The sequence below is a fragment of the Miniopterus schreibersii genome, assembly GCF_964146895.1.
Source record: "Miniopterus schreibersii genome assembly, chromosome: 20".
Classification (NCBI taxonomy): Eukaryota; Metazoa; Chordata; class Mammalia; order Chiroptera; family Miniopteridae; genus Miniopterus; species Miniopterus schreibersii.
The window spans coordinates 27,761,828-27,779,969 of record NC_138122.1 but is presented as its reverse complement, the minus strand read 5'-3'; the positions used below and the strand labels follow the sequence as shown (position 1 = coordinate 27,779,969).

General features: G+C 59.3%; 3 protein-coding genes across 14 annotated transcripts in view; 1 reads left to right on the top strand and 2 right to left on the bottom strand.

Moving 5' to 3' along the window:
* Positions 1-3,487: 3,487 nt before the first annotated feature.
* NOC4L (nucleolar complex associated 4 homolog) lies at positions 3,488-8,208 on the bottom strand. The gene is made up of 15 exons (XM_081122812.1): positions 8,043-8,208; positions 7,610-7,730; positions 6,895-7,001; positions 6,515-6,622; positions 6,144-6,293; positions 5,962-6,061; positions 5,825-5,859; positions 5,381-5,431; positions 5,165-5,276; positions 4,911-4,971; positions 4,594-4,704; positions 4,280-4,440; positions 4,109-4,191; positions 3,759-3,872; positions 3,488-3,671 (listed from the first exon to the last, which is right to left on the bottom strand). Exons 1-15 carry the CDS (start codon positions 8,157-8,159, stop codon positions 3,555-3,557), a joined length of 1,548 nt encoding a protein of 515 aa, XP_080978938.1. The 5' UTR covers positions 8,160-8,208; the 3' UTR covers positions 3,488-3,554.
* A 143-nt stretch (positions 8,209-8,351) lies between these two features.
* DDX51 (DEAD-box helicase 51) lies at positions 8,352-12,855 on the top strand. The gene is made up of 15 exons (XM_081123168.1): positions 8,352-8,709; positions 8,806-8,957; positions 9,438-9,588; positions 9,763-9,908; positions 9,992-10,063; positions 10,155-10,261; positions 10,396-10,504; positions 10,594-10,739; positions 10,855-11,053; positions 11,130-11,245; positions 11,317-11,433; positions 11,588-11,689; positions 11,799-11,862; positions 11,940-12,074; positions 12,320-12,855. Exons 1-15 carry the CDS (start codon positions 8,355-8,357, stop codon positions 12,344-12,346), a joined length of 1,998 nt encoding a protein of 665 aa, XP_080979294.1. The 5' UTR covers positions 8,352-8,354; the 3' UTR covers positions 12,347-12,855.
* Positions 12,856-14,115: 1,260 nt separating this feature from the next.
* Positions 14,116-18,142, bottom strand: part of EP400 (E1A binding protein p400) — a 62,398-nt gene continuing 58,371 nt past the window's right edge. For 7 of the 12 annotated variants that reach the window (XM_081123154.1, XM_081123162.1, XM_081123160.1 and 4 more), the window contains 3 exons: positions 17,656-17,802; positions 16,639-16,716; positions 14,116-15,714 (listed from right to left, as the gene is read on the bottom strand). In XM_081123154.1, the coding sequence (XP_080979280.1) occupies positions 15,442-15,714; positions 16,639-16,716; positions 17,656-17,802 (498 nt within the window). In that variant the 3' untranslated portion in view covers positions 14,116-15,441. The remainder of the gene's footprint in view (positions 15,715-16,638; positions 16,717-17,655; positions 17,803-18,142) is intronic. The other 5 variants (XM_081123159.1, XM_081123161.1, XM_081123155.1 and 2 more) reach the window with 1 other exon arrangement.

Sequence of the window (18,142 nt, the reverse complement as noted above, 5' to 3'; positions counted from 1 at the left end):
CTCTGTTTTGGAAGCATTTGTGTTTTTTGCCACTCAAGTTATTTTGAAATGAAAAAATAAAAAACAAAGAAAACATGTTTTAAATGCTAATAATAATAAAATATACTATTCATTTAGGACAATAAAGTCATAATTTTATACTTTCTGTAGTTATTCTATATTATTGTATAACAAAAACAATTATCTTTTAAAACAGGGTGAGTGCAATGGGGGCCCAGGGGTCTGCTGAGCTGAAGGGACCCAAAGGGGCACCCTGGGGCCCACCAGTAGCCTTGGGGTCCACTGTGTGTCCCCAAAACCTCCTGTCTGATGGGGGGCCAGGGTAGCCCCTCCTGGGTCCCTGACTGGTGCCCACCTGATTCAGAGCAGGGCTTCCCTTGCCAGGGCCACACCTGCCACCCCAATTGCTCCTCAGAGCAAACCACACAGATATGAAAAGCTAAAGCCACCAGTGCCCGCTCAGGGGTCCCCGGGGCCCCATCCTCATGTGCAGGCTGCTCTCCCGCTCCCGTCTCCAGCCGGTCGGCGGTCCAGCCCTCCTCCCGCCCTCCAGGCTCCCCTGCCGCCCTAATTTAATTCCGTCCACCCTCAGACAAGGAAGCGTAACTGCTTCAGGAAAAGCCCTTGCTTACAGGAAGAGCAAGTCTACGCCTGCCCAGCAGCAGCCTTTAGACAGCACGAGGCCTCTCAATAGGTCCCCCCATTAAACTTCGGTCCCCACCCAAGACAGGCTCCCCAGGAAATGCACAGCCCCTCTCAGTGGAACTGAGCACGCGGGGCGGGCTTTGAGGCGGGCACACCAGGGTTCGGTGCCAAGTAGGGAACAGCTCTGCCCCTGCACTTGGCTGCCCGGCTGGACAGGACCCCCCGACTGTCCAGTGGCTTGGGTCCTGGAGGAGCTCCTGAGAGCTGAAGGCTAGGCAATGCGGGGGCCCCTTTCCCACTTGGACTCGGTGCAGACCAGGCAACAGAGATGATGGCCCCCTTTGCGCCCATGAGGGGTGCCAGTCTCTCCTGCTCCTGAGCGCTGTGGCGAGGCAGGTCGATCCTGGCCCTCTCTTTTTTTTAGAAAATATGTTGATTTCAGAGAGAAGGGAGAGAGAGAAACATCAATGATGAGAGCCATTGATTGGCTGCCTCCTGCACGCCCCCCACGGGGGATCAAGGAGCCCACAACCGGGCATGTGCCCTGGCCAGTAATCAAACCGTGACCTCCTGGATCCTAGGTCGACACTCAACCACTGAGCAACCCCAGCCGGGCTTTTTAAAAAAAATCCTCACCTAAAGGTGTTGTTCCCGCTGCTTTTCAGAGAGAGTGGGAGGGGGAGAAACATCCATGTGAGAGACGCACATAGATTGGTTGCTTCCTGCATGCGCCCTGACTGGGGCCAGGGATCGAGCCTGCAACACAGGCGTGTACCCTTGGGTGGAATCGAACCCTCGACCCTTCAGTCTGTGGGCTGACGCTCCAACCATTGAACCAAACGGGCTAGAGCAGATCCTGGCCCTCTCAGATGGCAGCTGAGTACTGGCTGAGCTCCACCTGCTAGATGGGGCCCCCGAGCTGCACCCAAGGGAGTTAGGTGACTAATTCAGTGTCCTGCATGGTCATTTCTCCTCTGAGGGGCCCAGGGTTCTCAAACCCACGTTTGCTGCTGGCCATTGAGCTCCAGCCGGGCAGAGGCCTGCTGACAGGGAGCCGAGAGACTCCTAAACCAGAACCGCTGAGCTAATTGCAGCCGTATATTTATCCCAGCACTGCTGATAGAATCGTCAGGGCCCATTAATAACCAGGCACTCGCAGGCGAGGGGAAAGGTCGGAGTGAAGGCTCATAAATCGCCACGGAGCCCATTAGAGGGTGAACTGGGGAGCCCCACCAGGCCCTTGTCTGATGCGAAACCTCAGCCCTGACTGAGCTAAAGGACACAGGCATCCGGCAGGGTAACACCCACTTGATCAGGAAGCTTGGGCCTGGAAACCGGTCTGAGAACCACCCTGGGGCTTCTCTGAGGACAGAAGGTACCGGGCACCCCGAGTGCACTCCTGACCCACAGACCCTGCAGCCCCAGGGCCTCGGTACGTAAATCGAGGGGTATGTCTGGCACCCCTGTACCTTCACAACTCAACACCCCGTAGCCTCTGCTGACCTGACAGTTCTATTCTCAAGCTTGATGGCTCCTGCTCTGTCCCAACAGCCTGTGCCCACAGTCAGGAGAGACGCTTGGCCATCAACCTGCCCAGAGATCAGCCCCCTTCCAGCCCCCTGAGATGCAGAGACCTGGACGAGACAGTTGAGGCACGGAGTCGCCACACAGCTCCCCACCTGCTGGACACCGAGGCCATGACCCTCACCGACTGGCTGCAGAGGCCCAGGACAAGCTGTCCTCACAGCCCAGAGGGAAAGTATCTGAGTCCCACATGCCATTGATGTTGCAGGAAATACACCTCCCGACGCCTAGTTGCCAGCAGCTAATTTGCTAAGCGGCAGCTAAGTGCTGGAGCACTGAGTGGTAATTTCTCATATCCAGGACGCACCCTCCCCATCTGGGCAGACACCCTCCATTACGAATGTAACTGGGACTCAATTGCCTGGAACCCCATTTTTCATCTCCTGGCAAAAGACAGCATGAGACAGAGAGAAAAAGAGACGGGCTCCATGGAGAAGACATGCCCCACAGGGACCTGGCAGACGACCCTCCAGGACACACAGCAGGTGACCAGTCAATACTGGCCTCAACGATTTTTCTAAAATTCTGGACCCAGTGTCATTGGAGCAGGTCAGGGGGAGGGGAGACACACAGGAAGGAGTCCCCATGTCTCTGGCCCCCTGGGGTGTCACTGGAGAGCAGGACCCGGGGGAGCAGTGGGCACAGCTCAGAGAGCACACGCCTGTTTCTGCCAGGGGAGGCGGATTCTGCTTTAGGCTCCCATCCAAACGTGGGGGAAGTGCAGTCTGTCAGTCGGGTCCCTGCCCCTGGGTTGGCTGGTGTCGAGAAGGGAGATGTGTCGCGAGGGTTAAACCAGGGAGAGAGAACGGGTATTTGACACAGGGGTTGGCTGCATGGGACAGGAAGCTGCTGAGCCAAGCAAAGGACGGGACACACACACACACATGACACAGCAATAGCGGGAAGACTCTGTCACAACCCTGGAGGGACAGAGGGACAGAGGGAGGGCCAGGCCGCCCGGGGACCTGCTCCTGTGGTGAGGCCACCTGGGAGTTCAAGTCAGCTCTGGGGATGCACCCATGGCACAAGGGAAGGACCCCTGGATACTCACACTACCTGCCCCACCAGCACCTGAGAGGCCTGTTGTCCCAAATGCCCCCCACTCAAGCCCCACGATGTAGAGAAGGGAGGGGCCCTCCCCACCAGGATGTAGAGAAGGGAGGGGCCCCCTGGCAGCACTTTCCAAGGGAGGCCAGGTGCAGGGTGGGTGTGGGGTTGCAGGAGCCCGGCCTCTGCCCACCTGCCTGCAGCCCATCTGAGTCTCTCTCCTACAAAACCATTTATTTGGGGGGTGGGGGTGGGGGTGGGGGGGTGAGGGCCCAAGGTTAGCTGAGTGTGAAGTGCTGGGCACAAAGGTCGTCCTGTCGGCCCAGCAGGCCCTGGGCCGGGATGAATTCCAGCGGCACCGCCTCGGACCCTTTCTTCAGGTCCCGCTCGAAGATCTGCAAGGGACAGTGGATTGATGCCGGCCCACTTGGGGGTTCCCTGTGCCCCAGCTCCTTCCCCCACAGCCCCGGCCGCGCCCTCACCTCGAAGGCAGTGAGCTCCAGGAGGGGAGCGATGCTGACCTCGGGCACAGACAGCACCTGGTTGATGACGCTGGCGGCCTTGGACACCTCAGGGTGGTAATGCCGCTGCAGGGCCTGGAAGGGCATGCGGCCGTCACCACCCTCCATGGGCTGTCTCACTTCCCAGCTGCTTGAGTTGGGGACAGAGTGGTGACTCCGGACAGAGGCCTGGGTTCCCCCAGGTAACCAGGGTGCCAGGGAGCAGCAGGGGCACCCAGGGGTGGGGAAGAAGAAGCTACTGCATCAGAGGAACAGGCACGTGGGCAGCTTGATGGAGCAGGACAGGACCGGGGGCAGCTGTGCACCCTCACCTGCAGCTCCCACAGGGAGCTCTCCAGGGCTCGGCTCTTGGCTGGGTCCTCCTGGTCGGGGTCATAGGGATCAGCATCCATCTCTAGGAACAAGACCCAGATGTGGTCTGCCACCTGTGCCCACATCGGCCTGTGAGGCCAGGCTTTCAGACTCCAGGGTCGCACACTCACCAGAGCCCCGTGGCCGGTGCACGAGGACACGGCAAGCTGGGTGTCTGCGCAGCAGGTTGCAGATGAAGGGCAGGACCATGAGCAGGGCCTCGGGGGGCGCGGTCAGGGCCAGGCGGGAGAGGCGTTTGGCGAAGGCAGCCACGAGGTAGGCGGGCAGATGGCTGGGCAGGAAGGCAGGCATGAGACCCCACATCCCTCACACCAGCCCCTTCTGAGCCCATTGCAGCCCTGTGGGGACCAGCTGAGATCCAGGAAGGGACGGGGGCCCTGTGGCCATGAGGGAGGCCAGAGCCTCACCCCTCCCAGATACGCACGAGGAAGAGAGGAAGAGGTCGGCCAGGTGGAAGAAGCGAGCCCGGTACTTGACGTGGAAGATGGACGGGTCCAGGAGACTGTAGAGCTTCTGGTAGAAGTCGGGATACTCCCTGGGGGTGTGGGAGTGAACCAGGAAACAGGGCACATGGGGAACAGGTGAGGAGGGCATACACATCGGGGGGAACCACAGCCCCCAGCTGCTCAGCACCCTCCTCTCCTTTTTCCCAGTAGCTCCCCAAAGCCTCCTGACCCCTGGGCAGAGCAGGGCTGGTCTGGGGCAGGGAAGGGCCTGCACCCTCCCCAGGTTGACACTCACAGGTTGTGCTCGTGAATCAGGATAAAAAGTCCATTCAAGGCCAGGAGGCTGACGGCACCCCCTGCGGACAGACACACAACTGTGGAGCCCCAGCCCAACCTGCACCTCCACCCAAGAGACAAGTCCAGAAGAGCTGGAGGCCTCACGCCAGGATACCAGAGCCAGCTGCCCACAGGCCCACCTGCCCTCCCCCTAGCACATGTCCCTGCCTAGCAGGGCATTGGTCACAGCACCTCTGGGTGATCCCTGCTCACCAATGTCATAGGCGCGGGTGAGGAAGTCGATCATGAGGCTGGGCTGGGCCAGGTGAGGCAGGATGGAGTCGTGCATGATCACCAGCACCTTCTTGCAGAGGCTGAGGGGCAGCTGGGGGGAGGAGCAGGTCAGGGTGCAGCCTGCCCCATGGCGCACACCACACAGGCCAGGGGCCCAGACCTGGCCCTGGGTCCGCTGCTCCCACCAGGCCCTACCTTGTGCTTGAGGAAGCCAAGCCACATCAGCTGGAAGGTCCTCCTGTGCTCCTGTGGGGGAGGGAGGGGTCCAGGCTGCACTCGCGGCCCCCACCAGGTCCTCCCCCATCCTTCCCAATCCCACCCTGCCCTCTTCCTGCCACATGTAAGTTGGAGCACCCAGGGCCCAAACCCAGGAAACTGCCCAGGTGAGAAGAAACATCCTGCCTCCTGAGAAGCCAAAGCAGACAGGTGCTCTGTCCACAAGCACCCTTAGCTTATTGGTGACATGTGACGCCCTGGGCGCGCCTTGGATCTCCTCTCCCCCTGGGATCCCCAGGGGGTTTTCTAAGCTGGGAAGGAGGCAGCTGGCCCTCTCCCCATGTCCCCGAGTCTAGGGAGAAGCAACACCCCAGGACAGGGCCTGTTCCCAGGGAGACCACCCCCCCCTCCCGAGTGTCTCACCTTCAGATGAGTGACTTTCCACTTATCTGACAACTCTGCAAGAGAGAAGGGAGGGAGACAGTGGCTCGTGAGGCTGTGAGGGTACAGGGCCCAGGTGCCCCCGCCTGCCCACCCACCAGCCAGCCCTGGACGCTCACCTGTGCGCTTCACATAGAAGTTAGAGATGTCGCTCTCTTGGCGGGGCAGGCTCACGGCAGACATCAGTGTGAAGGTGTTGTTCCAAAAAGTGAGGGGCACCTGCGGGAGGCCTGGCCTAGCACCTGGGCTCCACATGTCTGCTCCCCACCCCTCCCCCAGGTATGGGGCCCCACCAGCTCACCTCTGAGTGCCCGTTGGTGACCCGAGCCACAGTGTCTGCGGCCGCCTGCATTGTGTGGTAGCGGATGTCGTCGTAATCCAGATACTCCCGGAACTGGGAGAGCAGCAGTGAGCAGTCCTCTTCCAGGGAAAGCAGGGCTTCCACCACCACCTGGGTGAGGGGCAGGCAGGTGGGTGCCTCTCCATCCTACCACCAGCCAGTCCAGAGGCCGAGCACACACGGCAGAGTCCCACAACCAATGGACTGCCCCAGGAGACCCCCAGCCAACAGTATACCTCTCCCACAGCTAGATGCAGCAGAGAATCCTGCCCAATAACTGCCCATCCTGGCTCTGGTCACTGACGTCCGCCAGGACCCCATGCGCCCCTCACCTTGAAGAGCTGGCGGGGGAACAGGTAGTTGCCCTCCCACTTGGGTTTCTCCAGGGGGTACGCTCCTTCCAGCTGCACAAACTTCATGAGTGTACTAAGGGCCAGCTCCTAGGGAGAGGGTAGCAGAGTGGCTGCTGTGCCCCAACAACACATCACCCTCCCCTGAGAACTGGCCCACAGGGCTCCCCTCAGCACTTACGCCTGACTATTCACAGGGAAAATCAAGAGACAGGACGGAACCACCCACCAGAAAACCAGCCAACAAAGAAAGCAAGTGCAGAAAGACAAGTGCCCATGGCGCAGCCCTGGTCTCTTCTGTGTGTAGAGATGCTCCAGGTTAGGGTACAGGGAACACGTAGGCCAGGAACCCCAACACTCACCTTAACCTGAAACGAAGGGTGGGTCAGGAGCTCCGCCAGGCGGTTGCAGCAGCTCTGGTAACGGTGCCTCATCCACACCTTGTACTTCCGTGTGGCCCCCTGGGACCCTGCCAGCGAGGGAGGGTGGTCAGCCCACGTCCATGCCCACTGCTCTCTGCTCAACCCAGCCAGGGAAGTGAGTGGAAACCGTGGCCCCAGACCTGGGGTGGGCCCAGCATATCTCCTCAGCCAGGGAGAGGAGCTCCTACCCGAAGGGCAGGGCCCCCATCCCCTTTCCCACAAGCCCTGGGATCCCAAGTCAGGGCAAGTAGCCCCAACTTCGTGTGGTACAGAACAGTAAATGCTAAACAAGTCCCATGTTTTGGGTGGTGGGCACATAGTGCAACATACAGACCTTGTAACCTAGAAACACCTGTGAAAGCTAAACGGTCATACATACTAGCCAACGTCACCCCAATAAGTTTAAAAAAAAAAAGGAAACATAAGTAAACACGTCCCACAGGTAGCACAAAATACACACAGAACTCATGCTGCGTTCAGCCTTCATTAAGTCCATTTTGCCCCACCGCCCCCAAACATCCCCACGGTGGGCTTGGTGCCCTCCTGCCAACTGCGCTGCGATGGAGGTTGTTTTTCAGGGGGCGCCTCGTCCCACGTTGACAAGGTCTCCCTGCAACCTCGCCAGAGACGGGCCTCGGGCCCCCAGGCCACTCACCTGCCATGACGGTGTCCTCCGGGGGCAGTTGGCCCACAAACAGCTCACCCCGCTCCAGCAAGGCCCCGAAAAGGCGGCTGCAAGCGCGCACCGCATCCTGGGTCTCCTCCTGGTCCTCCGACTGCGGGGAGAGGCTAGTCGCACGGTGCCCCGCGGGGAACTGGGGCCCTACCCGCTTTCCCCACCGCGACTCCAGCCCCATCGAACCCCAACCTGGACCCCGGCGGGACTCGCCACCCCGCCTCCGCCAAACCTCCCACGGGACCTCCGGTCGGGGCGCCCGGCGGGACGAGAGACGGCCCCCCAGGTACATCCCGGGCCCTGCCTTGCAGCTGGAGCCGCAGTGCGAGCGGAGCCCCCCGCCCCGGGGCCCGCATCCCGGGCTCCGGCCCCGCGAGGGCGGCCGCGACCCGCCCCGGCCCGCGCGCCGCACCTGCAGCGCCGCCAGGACGTCGAACACGCCGTTGGCCTCCGCGCGGCTCGCCAGCACCGCCTCCAGCAGGCGGCCCAGCGCCCGGCGCGCGCCCCCGGGGCCCGGCGCCCGCTCCATGCCGCCGCCCCACGCGGGAGACGCCGACTCGCGCGCTGTCTTCCGGCGCGGCAGTGACGTCACGGCGCGCCTGCCGCAGCCCCGCCCCCGCCCCGTGCAAGAGAGGCCGGGCTCTAGCCCCGCCCTCTCGTGACGTCACGACGCACGCCCCTGCGTCATCGCCGCGCGTCGGCCGCCGTGCGTGGGGCCGCGGGCATGGCGCTCTTCCACGTCGCGCGGTACCCGGGGCCCGAGGCGGCCGAGGCCGAGGCCGAGGCGGAGGCGGGGGCGGGCGGCCGGGCCCGCGCGCTGCTGGAGCGGCTGCAGTGCCGGGCCCGGGAGCGGCAGCGCCAGCAGCGGGCGCAGGAGCCCGAGGAGGCCGCGCGGACCGAGGACGCGGCGGGGAAGCAGCAGCGGGCGCAGGAGCCCGAGGAGGCCGCGCGGACCGAGGACGCGGCGGGGAAGCGGCGGCGGCGGCGCCCGCGGAGGCGCAAGGGCGGCGGGGCGCCGGGGAGCCCGCAGGCCCCGCGCGGCAAGCGGCGGAAAGCGGACGGCGAGGCCCCGGGCGCAGGTGGGCCCGGCGGGGCGAGGAGCGGGTGGAGCGCGGCCCTGCGACGGGGACCGCGTGGGGTTGACGCGCCGCCCCGGCCCCGCTTCTGCCCCGCAGAGAGCAGCGAGGAGGCGCCGGGGGAGAGCAGCGTGGACCCCGAGGCCGCGGGGCCTCCCGAGGCCCCAGGAGGACCGGCCCCCGACGAGGCCTCTGGGCCCCCAGCCCGCGCTCTGCTGCTCGGGGGCTTCGGGAGGACCCGGGCGCCGAAGGTGAGCGGCCTGGGGGCCGAGGGGGCGGGTGGGTGCTGTTGACCCAGCCGGGGTTGGTGCCGTAGCTGGGACGAGGGTGCCGGCGCCCTGTCGGGGGCAGGGAGGTGTGTTCCAGGCGGAGCCCGTGAGGCAGCGATGAGCTTGGTGTGTAAGAACCGAGGGGTTTAGGTGGCTGGGGTGCGGCCAGGGACGGGAAAGGAGGTCAGGGCAGGCGAGTGCCAGGCGTCAAGGGGCCTGCAGGTTCTGCTCAGAGTGTGGCGGTGTCCTAGGTGTGGGGAAGCCCCCAGGGGGATCTGCCCGGGGGAGGGGCACCTTCTGGTGTATGTTTCCTACTTAAAGGCGGTGTGGGTCATGGGGAACCGAGGGGAAGCCAGGACAGGAGGTAGAGGGTCCTCAGGCCCCCTCCCTGCAGCCTCGTTCCCAGGGCCAGCGGGGCTCTGGAGCAGTCACTTGGGTTCTTTCCGTTACCCTTTACGACAGGTCCAGCCTTTCCTGCCAACGTGGCTGGCCCAGCCAAGCTGTGTCAGGAAGAATGTTACTGAAGACCTGGTGCCTATTGAGGACATCCCTGAAGTCCACCCTGACCTGCAGAAGAAGCTGCGGGCACATGGCATCTCATGCTATTTCCCAGGTGCTCCAGCCTCGGGCAGGGGCCCAGGGTTCCTTCACAGCTCAGCTCCCCATGGGGGCAGCCCTATGTTAACGCATCAGGGCCCCCCCCCCGGGAGAGCAGCCCAGCCTGGAGGTCACAGATTGGCTTTGGTTCCTGCACAAACCTGACCAGCCTCACCTTCCATTTGTCCAGTCCAGGCAGCGGTCATTCCCACTCTCCTAGAGAGCACAACCAACGGGTTTCTCACGGGCAGAGGCGGCTACCAGCCCAGGGACCTGTGTGTTTCTGCCCCAACAGGCAGTGGAAAGACACTGGCCTTTGTCATCCCTGTGGTGCAGGTGAGTGTGAGGGCCCCACCCTCCAAGCAGGCTGGTGGGCAGGAAGCCGGCCCTGCCCACAGGTCGCCCTTCTTGCCCCACAGGCCCTGCTGCAGCGAGCTGTGTGCCAGGTCCGTGCCCTGGTTGTGTTGCCCACCAAGGAGCTGGCCCAGCAGGTACGTGGACCCTGTGCTTGGGGGTCGCCCCAGAGTCCTTGTCACTGGTGTGGTGCCTTTGGTCAGGCCGGTAATACCTGTCTTCTTCCAGGTAAGCAAAGTGTTTAACGTCTACATAGATGCCACTCCTCTGCGTGTCGCCCTGGTCACTGGGCAGAAGCCACTGGCCAAAGAGCAGGAGAGCCTCATCCAGAAGACGTAGGTCCTGCTGAGCCGTGGGTTGTGGGGCGGCTGGTACAGGAGGAGCACAGCCCTGTGTGGACCCTGGGCCCCACAGGCTCCTTGAATTGGGGATCAGTGTGGGACTCCTGCTGAGCTACTCTGCTCCACAGAGCAGATGGCTTCCGTTGCCTGGCTGACATCGTGGTGGCCACTCCGGGCCGCCTAGTGGACCACATTGACCAAACCCCGGGGTTCAGCCTGCAGCACCTCCGCTTCCTGGTAGGTGGCCCACCTGCCCAGAAGGAGGCCCAGGTTCAGAGCTGATGCCAGCCTCACCCACCAGAGCCCTGGTCTCCTGTCTCCTGTAGGTCATCGATGAGGCCGACCGGATGATAGACAGCATGCACCAGTCCTGGCTCCCTCGGGTGGTGGCAGCAGCCTTCCCTAGTGAGGGTGCTAAGGACCCCTTTGCTCTGCTCCAGAGAAGGCAGCCCCAGGTCATCACTGCTGCCAGGTACCTAGTCCAGGGCTCTGCTCTGCCTTGGGTGGGGCACCTGGTCTGGTCTGTTTGGGTCAGAAGGGTGGCGGCTAAGCCAAGGCTGCTCCCCCAGCGTCTTCCCCCTTTTCAGCATCTGCTGTCCCCAGATGCCACTACAGAAGCTGCTCTTCTCGGCCACCCTGACCCAGAACCCAGAGAAGCTGCAGCAGCTGGGCCTGTACCAGCCCCGGCTCTTCTCCACACGGCCAGCTGGTGGGGGCCCCAGGGATGCTGACATGGACACGGAGGTGGACTTGGGTGGGAAGTACACCTTCCCTGAAGGGCTCTCGGTGAGCTGGGCGCACAGGTTGGGGAGGGTCCTGTCTGGGCTCTCGGGGCCGGGCCAACCCTGTGCTGTCCCCACAGCACCACTATGTGCCCTGCAGCCTGCGCTCCAAGCCGCTGGTTGTCCTGCACCTGGTCTTGCACATGAGCTTTTCCAGGGTCCTCTGCTTCACCAACTCCCGGGAGAACTCCCACAGGTGAGGCCGGGCAGGTGAGGGTGGGGGATGGGCTGGTGCTGGCCCCAGCCCACCCGGCCGTTTCTTTCCAGGCTCTTCCTGCTAGTCCAGGCTTTTGGGGGTGTGACGGTGGCTGAGTTCTCCTCCCGCTATGGGCCTGGCCGGAGGAAGATGATCTTGAAGCAGTTTGAACAGGGAAAGATTCAGCTGTGAGTGCCTGGGGAGGGTGCGCTGCCGGCATCTGCCTGGCCCCGAAGGGCGCTTTCGGCAGGATTTGCCGCCTCACTCCATGAGAGGGTCCCTAATGGGGGGGTCCCAGCTTCTGGCCTGAGGCAGGTCTTACAACGTGGCGTATCCTAACAGCCTCATCAGCACTGACGCCACCGCCCGCGGCATAGACGTGCATGGTGTGCAGCTGGTGGTCAACTACGATGCCCCCCAGTACCTGCGGACCTATGTGCACCGGTGAGGGCTGTGCTGGGGCTTAGATGGGATGGGGAGGGGGACTGCCATTCTACTGGACCCATGAAGGGCTGGGGGACCTCACTCTAGAGGAGTCTGTGCTTGGCTTCAGGGTTGGAAGAACTGCTCGTGCTGGAAAAACCGGACAGGCCTTCACGCTACTTCTGAAAGTGCAGGTCAGGCAAAGATCTGCAAGGAGGTGGGGGTCGGGGAGGATGGGAGCTGTTCCCAGAACTCGGCATGCTTCCTCCAGGAAAAAAGGTTCCTCCAGATGCTGACTGAAGCTGGGGTGCCTGAGCTGGAGCGGCACAACACCCCCAGCGAGCTCCTGCAGCCGCTGGTCCCGCGGTATGAGGCGGCCCTGGCCCAGCTAGAGAGGGCTGTCAAGGTGAGGGGCCTATGGCGGTTCTAGGGACATGTGGACGAAGGGGAGATGAGACCCTGGGTTTACCTTTTAGCTGGAGGGCAGGAGACCCTGGGCTCTGGGGTGGAGGCACGTGGCCCTGGAGGGGTGCTGGGCCAGAGCTGCGCCTGCTGGGTTAGTGCTGGCCTTTCTTCCACTCAGAGTTGGGAGGCTGGGCTGTGTGGCACTCCTGAGGGTAGACGAGCCGAGCTCTTCCTCTCTTCCCACAGGAAGAATGGAGGCAGAAGGCAGCCTAGGCAGGGCCTCCAAGGGCAGACGGGACCAAGCTTGGGGCTTACGGGCCTTCCTGCCATGGCAAGCTGTGTGCACCCTCCTCCGGGGGTAGCACCCACCTGGACACAGCCCCTAGTGAGCTGCCTGACATCTGTGTGGCGCTTCTGCAGGACCCCCTCTGCTACCACCAGGCTGCTTCCCTTAGCTGGGCTGGGCGGGGGTCTGGAACCTGACGGTGGGGCTGCATCTAGACTCTGGCTGTGGGTGGAGCCTTCCGGGAACCCAAGGCCTGTGGGGAGGGGGTGATGACCTGCTGCTGTGTTACTTTCTCTGGGGCTGCGGGAACCTGGATTGTGAGGGGACCCAACAGGTGGCTCTGACAGGACTCGACACCCTGCTCTCACTTCTCTGAGGGAAGGCTTTGCTCTGATTTCTTGAGCGTTCCCACTCTGGAATGGAATTCTGGCTTTGCCTTTTAACCAAAAGGCTGATTAAAGGGATTTTCCCCAGACTGAGGGAAAAAACACCTGAATACAGAGTTGAGAAATCGGTGGCTGCCAGGGCTGCAGCCTTGGGCTTGCATTTCAGGTCTCCCCACCCAGAGCCAGGCACTTGGGCTCCTGTGAGCATCACCTGCATCCAAGACCTGCTGGGGAGCCACAGGGAGCCCTTTGTCAAGTGCTTGAGATAAACACAACTAGCATCGCCTTTAACTAGTTTTCTACGAACGACAAGATGAAAAAACATATAAAAAAATCATTTTATTACACCCTCTGTGTGGCGGGTATCAGTGCCCTTTAAAATGCTACTGTTCAAGTACCAATGGCTATGTTTACAAAGTATTTACATTTCCATTCTCCTTCCTTTTAAACTTTAAAACACAACAGCTATCTGATTACAACACTTAACAAAAAACCGTAAGGACTGGGAGAGGGGAGCCTCACCAGGCACCAAGTCTGTGTGTGTGGACCTGCCTCCTGCCTCCGGGGATGCTTTGGAAACAGCCCAGCCTTCCTCAGCACACACGTTCCTCCCTTCAAGGGTAACTGCTCCCGTGGTGGCCAGTTTGGGTCGGACAGTCCTGCTCTTCCTGTCGTTCAGTGTGTGGCAGTAGCCTGGTTCCCAGGCAGTGAGGTCCTAGCAGCAGTGACGGGAGGAGGCCTGGGAAACTGCCTCCTGAACTAACTTCAATGTGGAAAGTAACCCTTGAGGCTATTTTGGAAGGAGAATTTTTACCTAAGCAACGGTACTGAAGACAAGTAGGTCAGTGGTGACATCTGAGGTTACTAAACCAGGTGGTACAAGAAAACGCTTCTGTCCCACATTTTGCATCGGGGTGTCGCCGAAGCAAGCACACTTCCCAGGTGAGACTCGCCCTCTGCACCTAAGCGGCTGCAGCTGCACACAATGTCATTCCCTGCTGGGCTCTGTGTGAGTAGGAAACTGGCTGTGGCTGCTCTGTCGAGGGCGGTCTAAGTAAGTGCATCGACATTTCATCTAAGCGGGGACAAAACAGGGTGCACGACAAAATAAGCCAAGAAAACAGGACTGAAACGCATGTAGTTCTGCACACGAGTAGAGAGAGCAGGCAGTCTCCCGGGAACCAGGGGCAGGGCATACTCACAGCACTGCCCCACATGCCAGCTTGTGCCAAACCAGAACCAACAGGCTTGGTTAACAGTCCTCTGTTTTCCTATGTTCAACGCAAAATTGAGCTGCCCCACTGGCTTCTCCAAGAGTTGCCATATCACTGTCCACGTAAACCAATGGAAATCAACACTACAGGACAGAAGATGGTCCTTCCTGTCATTTATAGTGGTACGTTGGGGAGGGGAGTAAATAAAAATAAAATTAAAAATCTCAGTGCTGCAAATCATCCTTAGCACACGCAGACCTAACAGAACCCAACTGGGACCCAGTGAGTCAGAGGAGCAGAGGAATGGAGTGGAGAGGGTGTCCTCGGACGTGCACCCTGTGCTGGTGAACACTGCCAGGTAGGCGGACATCAGCCAGCCAAGTCCACTGCAGTCGCTCATTACCTTGCCGAAGTAAAAATAGAAAGTACAAACGGGGTTGCCTCTTTGCCCCTCAACCATGGGCCCCTTGAAACTGCACACAGTTCACCGCTTTGCACAGAACCACAATGGAGCGTGTCTGCTCACGTGCGAGACCCTGGCAGAGCAGTCTGCGGTCTCAAGTCTATAAGAAAGAGTCTGCCATAGGCCGACCACCCTGCTGAGCAGGTTTCTCAGCTCTGCACACACCTGGGCTGGGCATGAGCAAGGGAAACGATGACAGCCACCTCTGCTCTCAATGGACCCCACACCATGCACTCAGTGGTGACACCTGCAACAGCAGCACCTGCCCGTCCTCTGGGCCCCAACTAATCCAGAAAGAAGCCACATAAAGCTCCTGGAGCTGCTTCAGCACACTCACTCCCAACGCTGGGCCAGGATCGTGGGGGTGCTGGGATGGGAGCAGGCTGGAAGGTCCCACCTACAGAGAAACAAGTCGCACTGGCTGACCTTTGGAATGGAAGTTCAATCTCTGCGTTCCTCCACACAAGCTGGGGACGTGTCCTAAATGTGCTCCGATAGGCACCAGTACCAAGTGATTCCTTTATAAAAGTTACAAGTCACATTTTAGGAGAAGGAAGAAGCCCACTGGCTGTCTTGGATCTGAGATGACTGACCTCAGAGGCCTCTCTGCTTGAAGGACCATGATGTTTTCGGTTGGATATAAAAACCAAGCAATGGCTGCTGTCACAGACCATGTGGCTTCAGGAGTCACTATGACTCGCTGCACATTCCAAGCAGCCCCGAGATGGGCAGACATGGGCACTGGTGGGTCCCACAGGCTCAAACCCAGCCCTGCTGCTCTGGAGGAGGCTGGAGGGGCGGAGGACGCAGAGGAACTGCCGCTGCCGCGTCTCCTGTTGGTCTCACGGAGGTGGCGGCCCACGGGAGCACCACTGTGGTTCCACTGCTTCGCTGCAGCTGCAGCTGTGCAGGTGCCAACACCTCACACAACCCCATCCTGAGGTTCAATAAATAACACCTACAGTTCTGGCTAGATGGTGAAATGCCTGGTGGCTGGGCCGAGGCATACGCCTTCCTGACTAGGGGCATGGAGGTTTGGTGGGTGTCTTTAAGCGGACGGCAGGAACTCGCATTTGTAATTTGGGCTGCTGGTTTGGGCTGTCGGCGCTGGCTGGCACCTGTGTGGGGTTGGGGACACCAGGGGTCTGTAGCTGGGCTGCTGCCGTCGTCACAACTTGCTGCTGCATGAGTTTCTGCTGGACCACCTGTGCAGTTGCGGTCACTGCGGGGATCATCTGGACCTGCTGCCCAGCCGCCGTCGCCTGGGTGAGGGTCACCGTCTGTGGGGAAGCCTGAGCCAAAACAGAAAACACACATCACCTAGAAAATGCAGATCAAGTGATCACCATGACAAATCCAACACTCTTCAGGGCCAGTAGGGGGTTTAAGAAACCTAATTAGCATGAATTCTTTTGTGAAATTTGGAAATTACCCAACATACTGAAATACGACCTCTGGTTTCTAACCTAACAAAAGTAGAACACTAAAGCACTGCGGCTTTTAGGCTAACCTGGATGCCTCCGGGAGGGCAAGGGCTGAGGACCAGGACTGACGGTGGCGGTCAGCCTTGACTACTACAGCTGTCCCCTGAACCACCTGGGTTTGAACATACACGTGGAATCTGCATAAATGGGCCAGCGCAGTTCGAACCCACATGGTTCAAGGGTCAACAGGCACAGGTTGGGAGTGGGTGTTATGTGGAGGGCAAACAAGTTATACACAGATTTTCAACTGCTGGATGGTACATGCCCTAAACCCCACCTTGTTCAAGGGTCAGTTGTATCTGGTTTGAAATCCACATGCCAGCGTGATTCTGAGAATAAAAACGTGTGAAGCACCACTTGCATACGGACATGTGTTGTAGCAGCAAATAGAATGTCACAGCCTGCCCGCCAAGCTCTACAAGGAAGGCGAGTTGTGGCTGTTCCAGCTGTGTTTATACCTTTAGTTTCCCTGCAATGAAAGTGTGGCAGCTCCAGCCTCTGGGACACACCTGACATTACTGACTGGAGCACTGATCCTAGAAATGAACTCCTTTGGTACATTTGATGCTGAGTTTGTTATTGTCCTGTGTTATGAAAACCAGAAGTGACTCTAGTAATTAAATTCTACTTCCTAAGGAATAAAACCAAGAACCCCCTCAATCTGGGAAACAGGAATGTTACTGAAAAGCCCCTGTGGAAACTTCCGAGGTGGCTGCCCATCTGTGCACCTACCTGCTGGGAAGCAGAGGCGACCTGTGGGATGCCAGCCACAGGTGTCTGCTGCTGCACAACTTGAGGGAGCTTTGCAACCTTTGACAGAACAAAAAAAGGCAAATGCAGAATTCAGAAGAATGTACCCACAAACAGATTCCTTTTCTTCTCAATTATTAAAAAACACCACCACAGTGGCCAGATGAAAGAAAAGAGCCGTTCTCGTAGTGTGCTCACCTGGCTCCATTAGCTCACCTTCCTAACCTGCAACCATGTGTCACTTCAAACTTATTTTTGGTCACATACTTTATATAGTAAAGTTTTTTCTTTTACTAAAAACTGATCCAAGTTTATAGGAGAGAATTAAGGATGGAATAAATATTTCAGCATTTCACGAGATCTCAAGAGAGTCCCTCCTTCAAGTCTGGGCAGACTCCCAGGAGGGCTCCCACCAGTGAAGTGATTCAGGCCGACCCCAAAGTTCAGTTCTAGTCAAGAGGTGCACCAACATTTTAAAGAGGTTATTTCACCATTTTTTCCTTTAGTCATCACTGAGAGCTTTCTCTCTGTACAAACAAAATGTTCCACCACTGTGCAGTTGCCACCTGTGTACTCTGGGCTGTGGGGCACTGGCTCATTGAACAGCCCCGAGTGGCAGCTGCTGGGGGCTGTGACCCGACCCCAACCCCCTTCAGGTCTCTAACTCGTGGAACAGGGATGAAAACAAGTCTTGTCCAAGAAAACTCTGGAGACAATGTGAAATACACATACTTACAAATGACAAAGCTCCTCTCTATGAACATTAAAACCAGAAGGCATTTACTAGTTTACTGTATCTTAAAATATAAAACTGTCCCTGCTCAGCCTCCTGGGCACAGCGGCCAGCACTGAGATGTGTGCACCACTGAAAGAACCAAGATACCCTGGACAGAGCTCAGACGGTGCCTTAAATACATCGATACACTTGCAGGAAGTAAGGAATGCCCAGTTCCAAAACCTAAGTGAAGCAGGGAACCCTGAGCAGTGGCTCAGGCTCACCTGGATCTGGGTCTGCACCTGCTGAGTCCCAGCCAGTTTCTGAGCCTGGGAGATGGGTGTGGTAAGAAACTGGGTTTTAAGGGCTGGCTGGGTGGCATAGGTGACCTTCTGTGGTTGGCCTTGAGCAGCAATCTGCTGTGCGGTGATCTGAAGAAAGAGAGACAGCCTAGGGTTAGAGCCAGGGAAGGCTGTGTCCCTCTCAGTGCCTGCACAGCACACACCCCAGATGTCAGCCTACTGAGGACTTTGTTTTGGGGCCTGAATCAGTTCAGAGCTGCCTCCTCCAAACTTCTGGGTCAGCGAGATGCCAACAGCACTCCTTCACGTCAGACTATCTCCCTCCCTCCACCCTCGAGCACAGACACAGGACAAGGACCCCGCCTGCCTCCTCTGTTCTGTGCACCAGCTGCCCAGAGGGTCAAACACTGAGCTACACTTGCTTCCCCAAACACTTGTGGCACATTACCAGCCGTGCCGTCCACAGCCC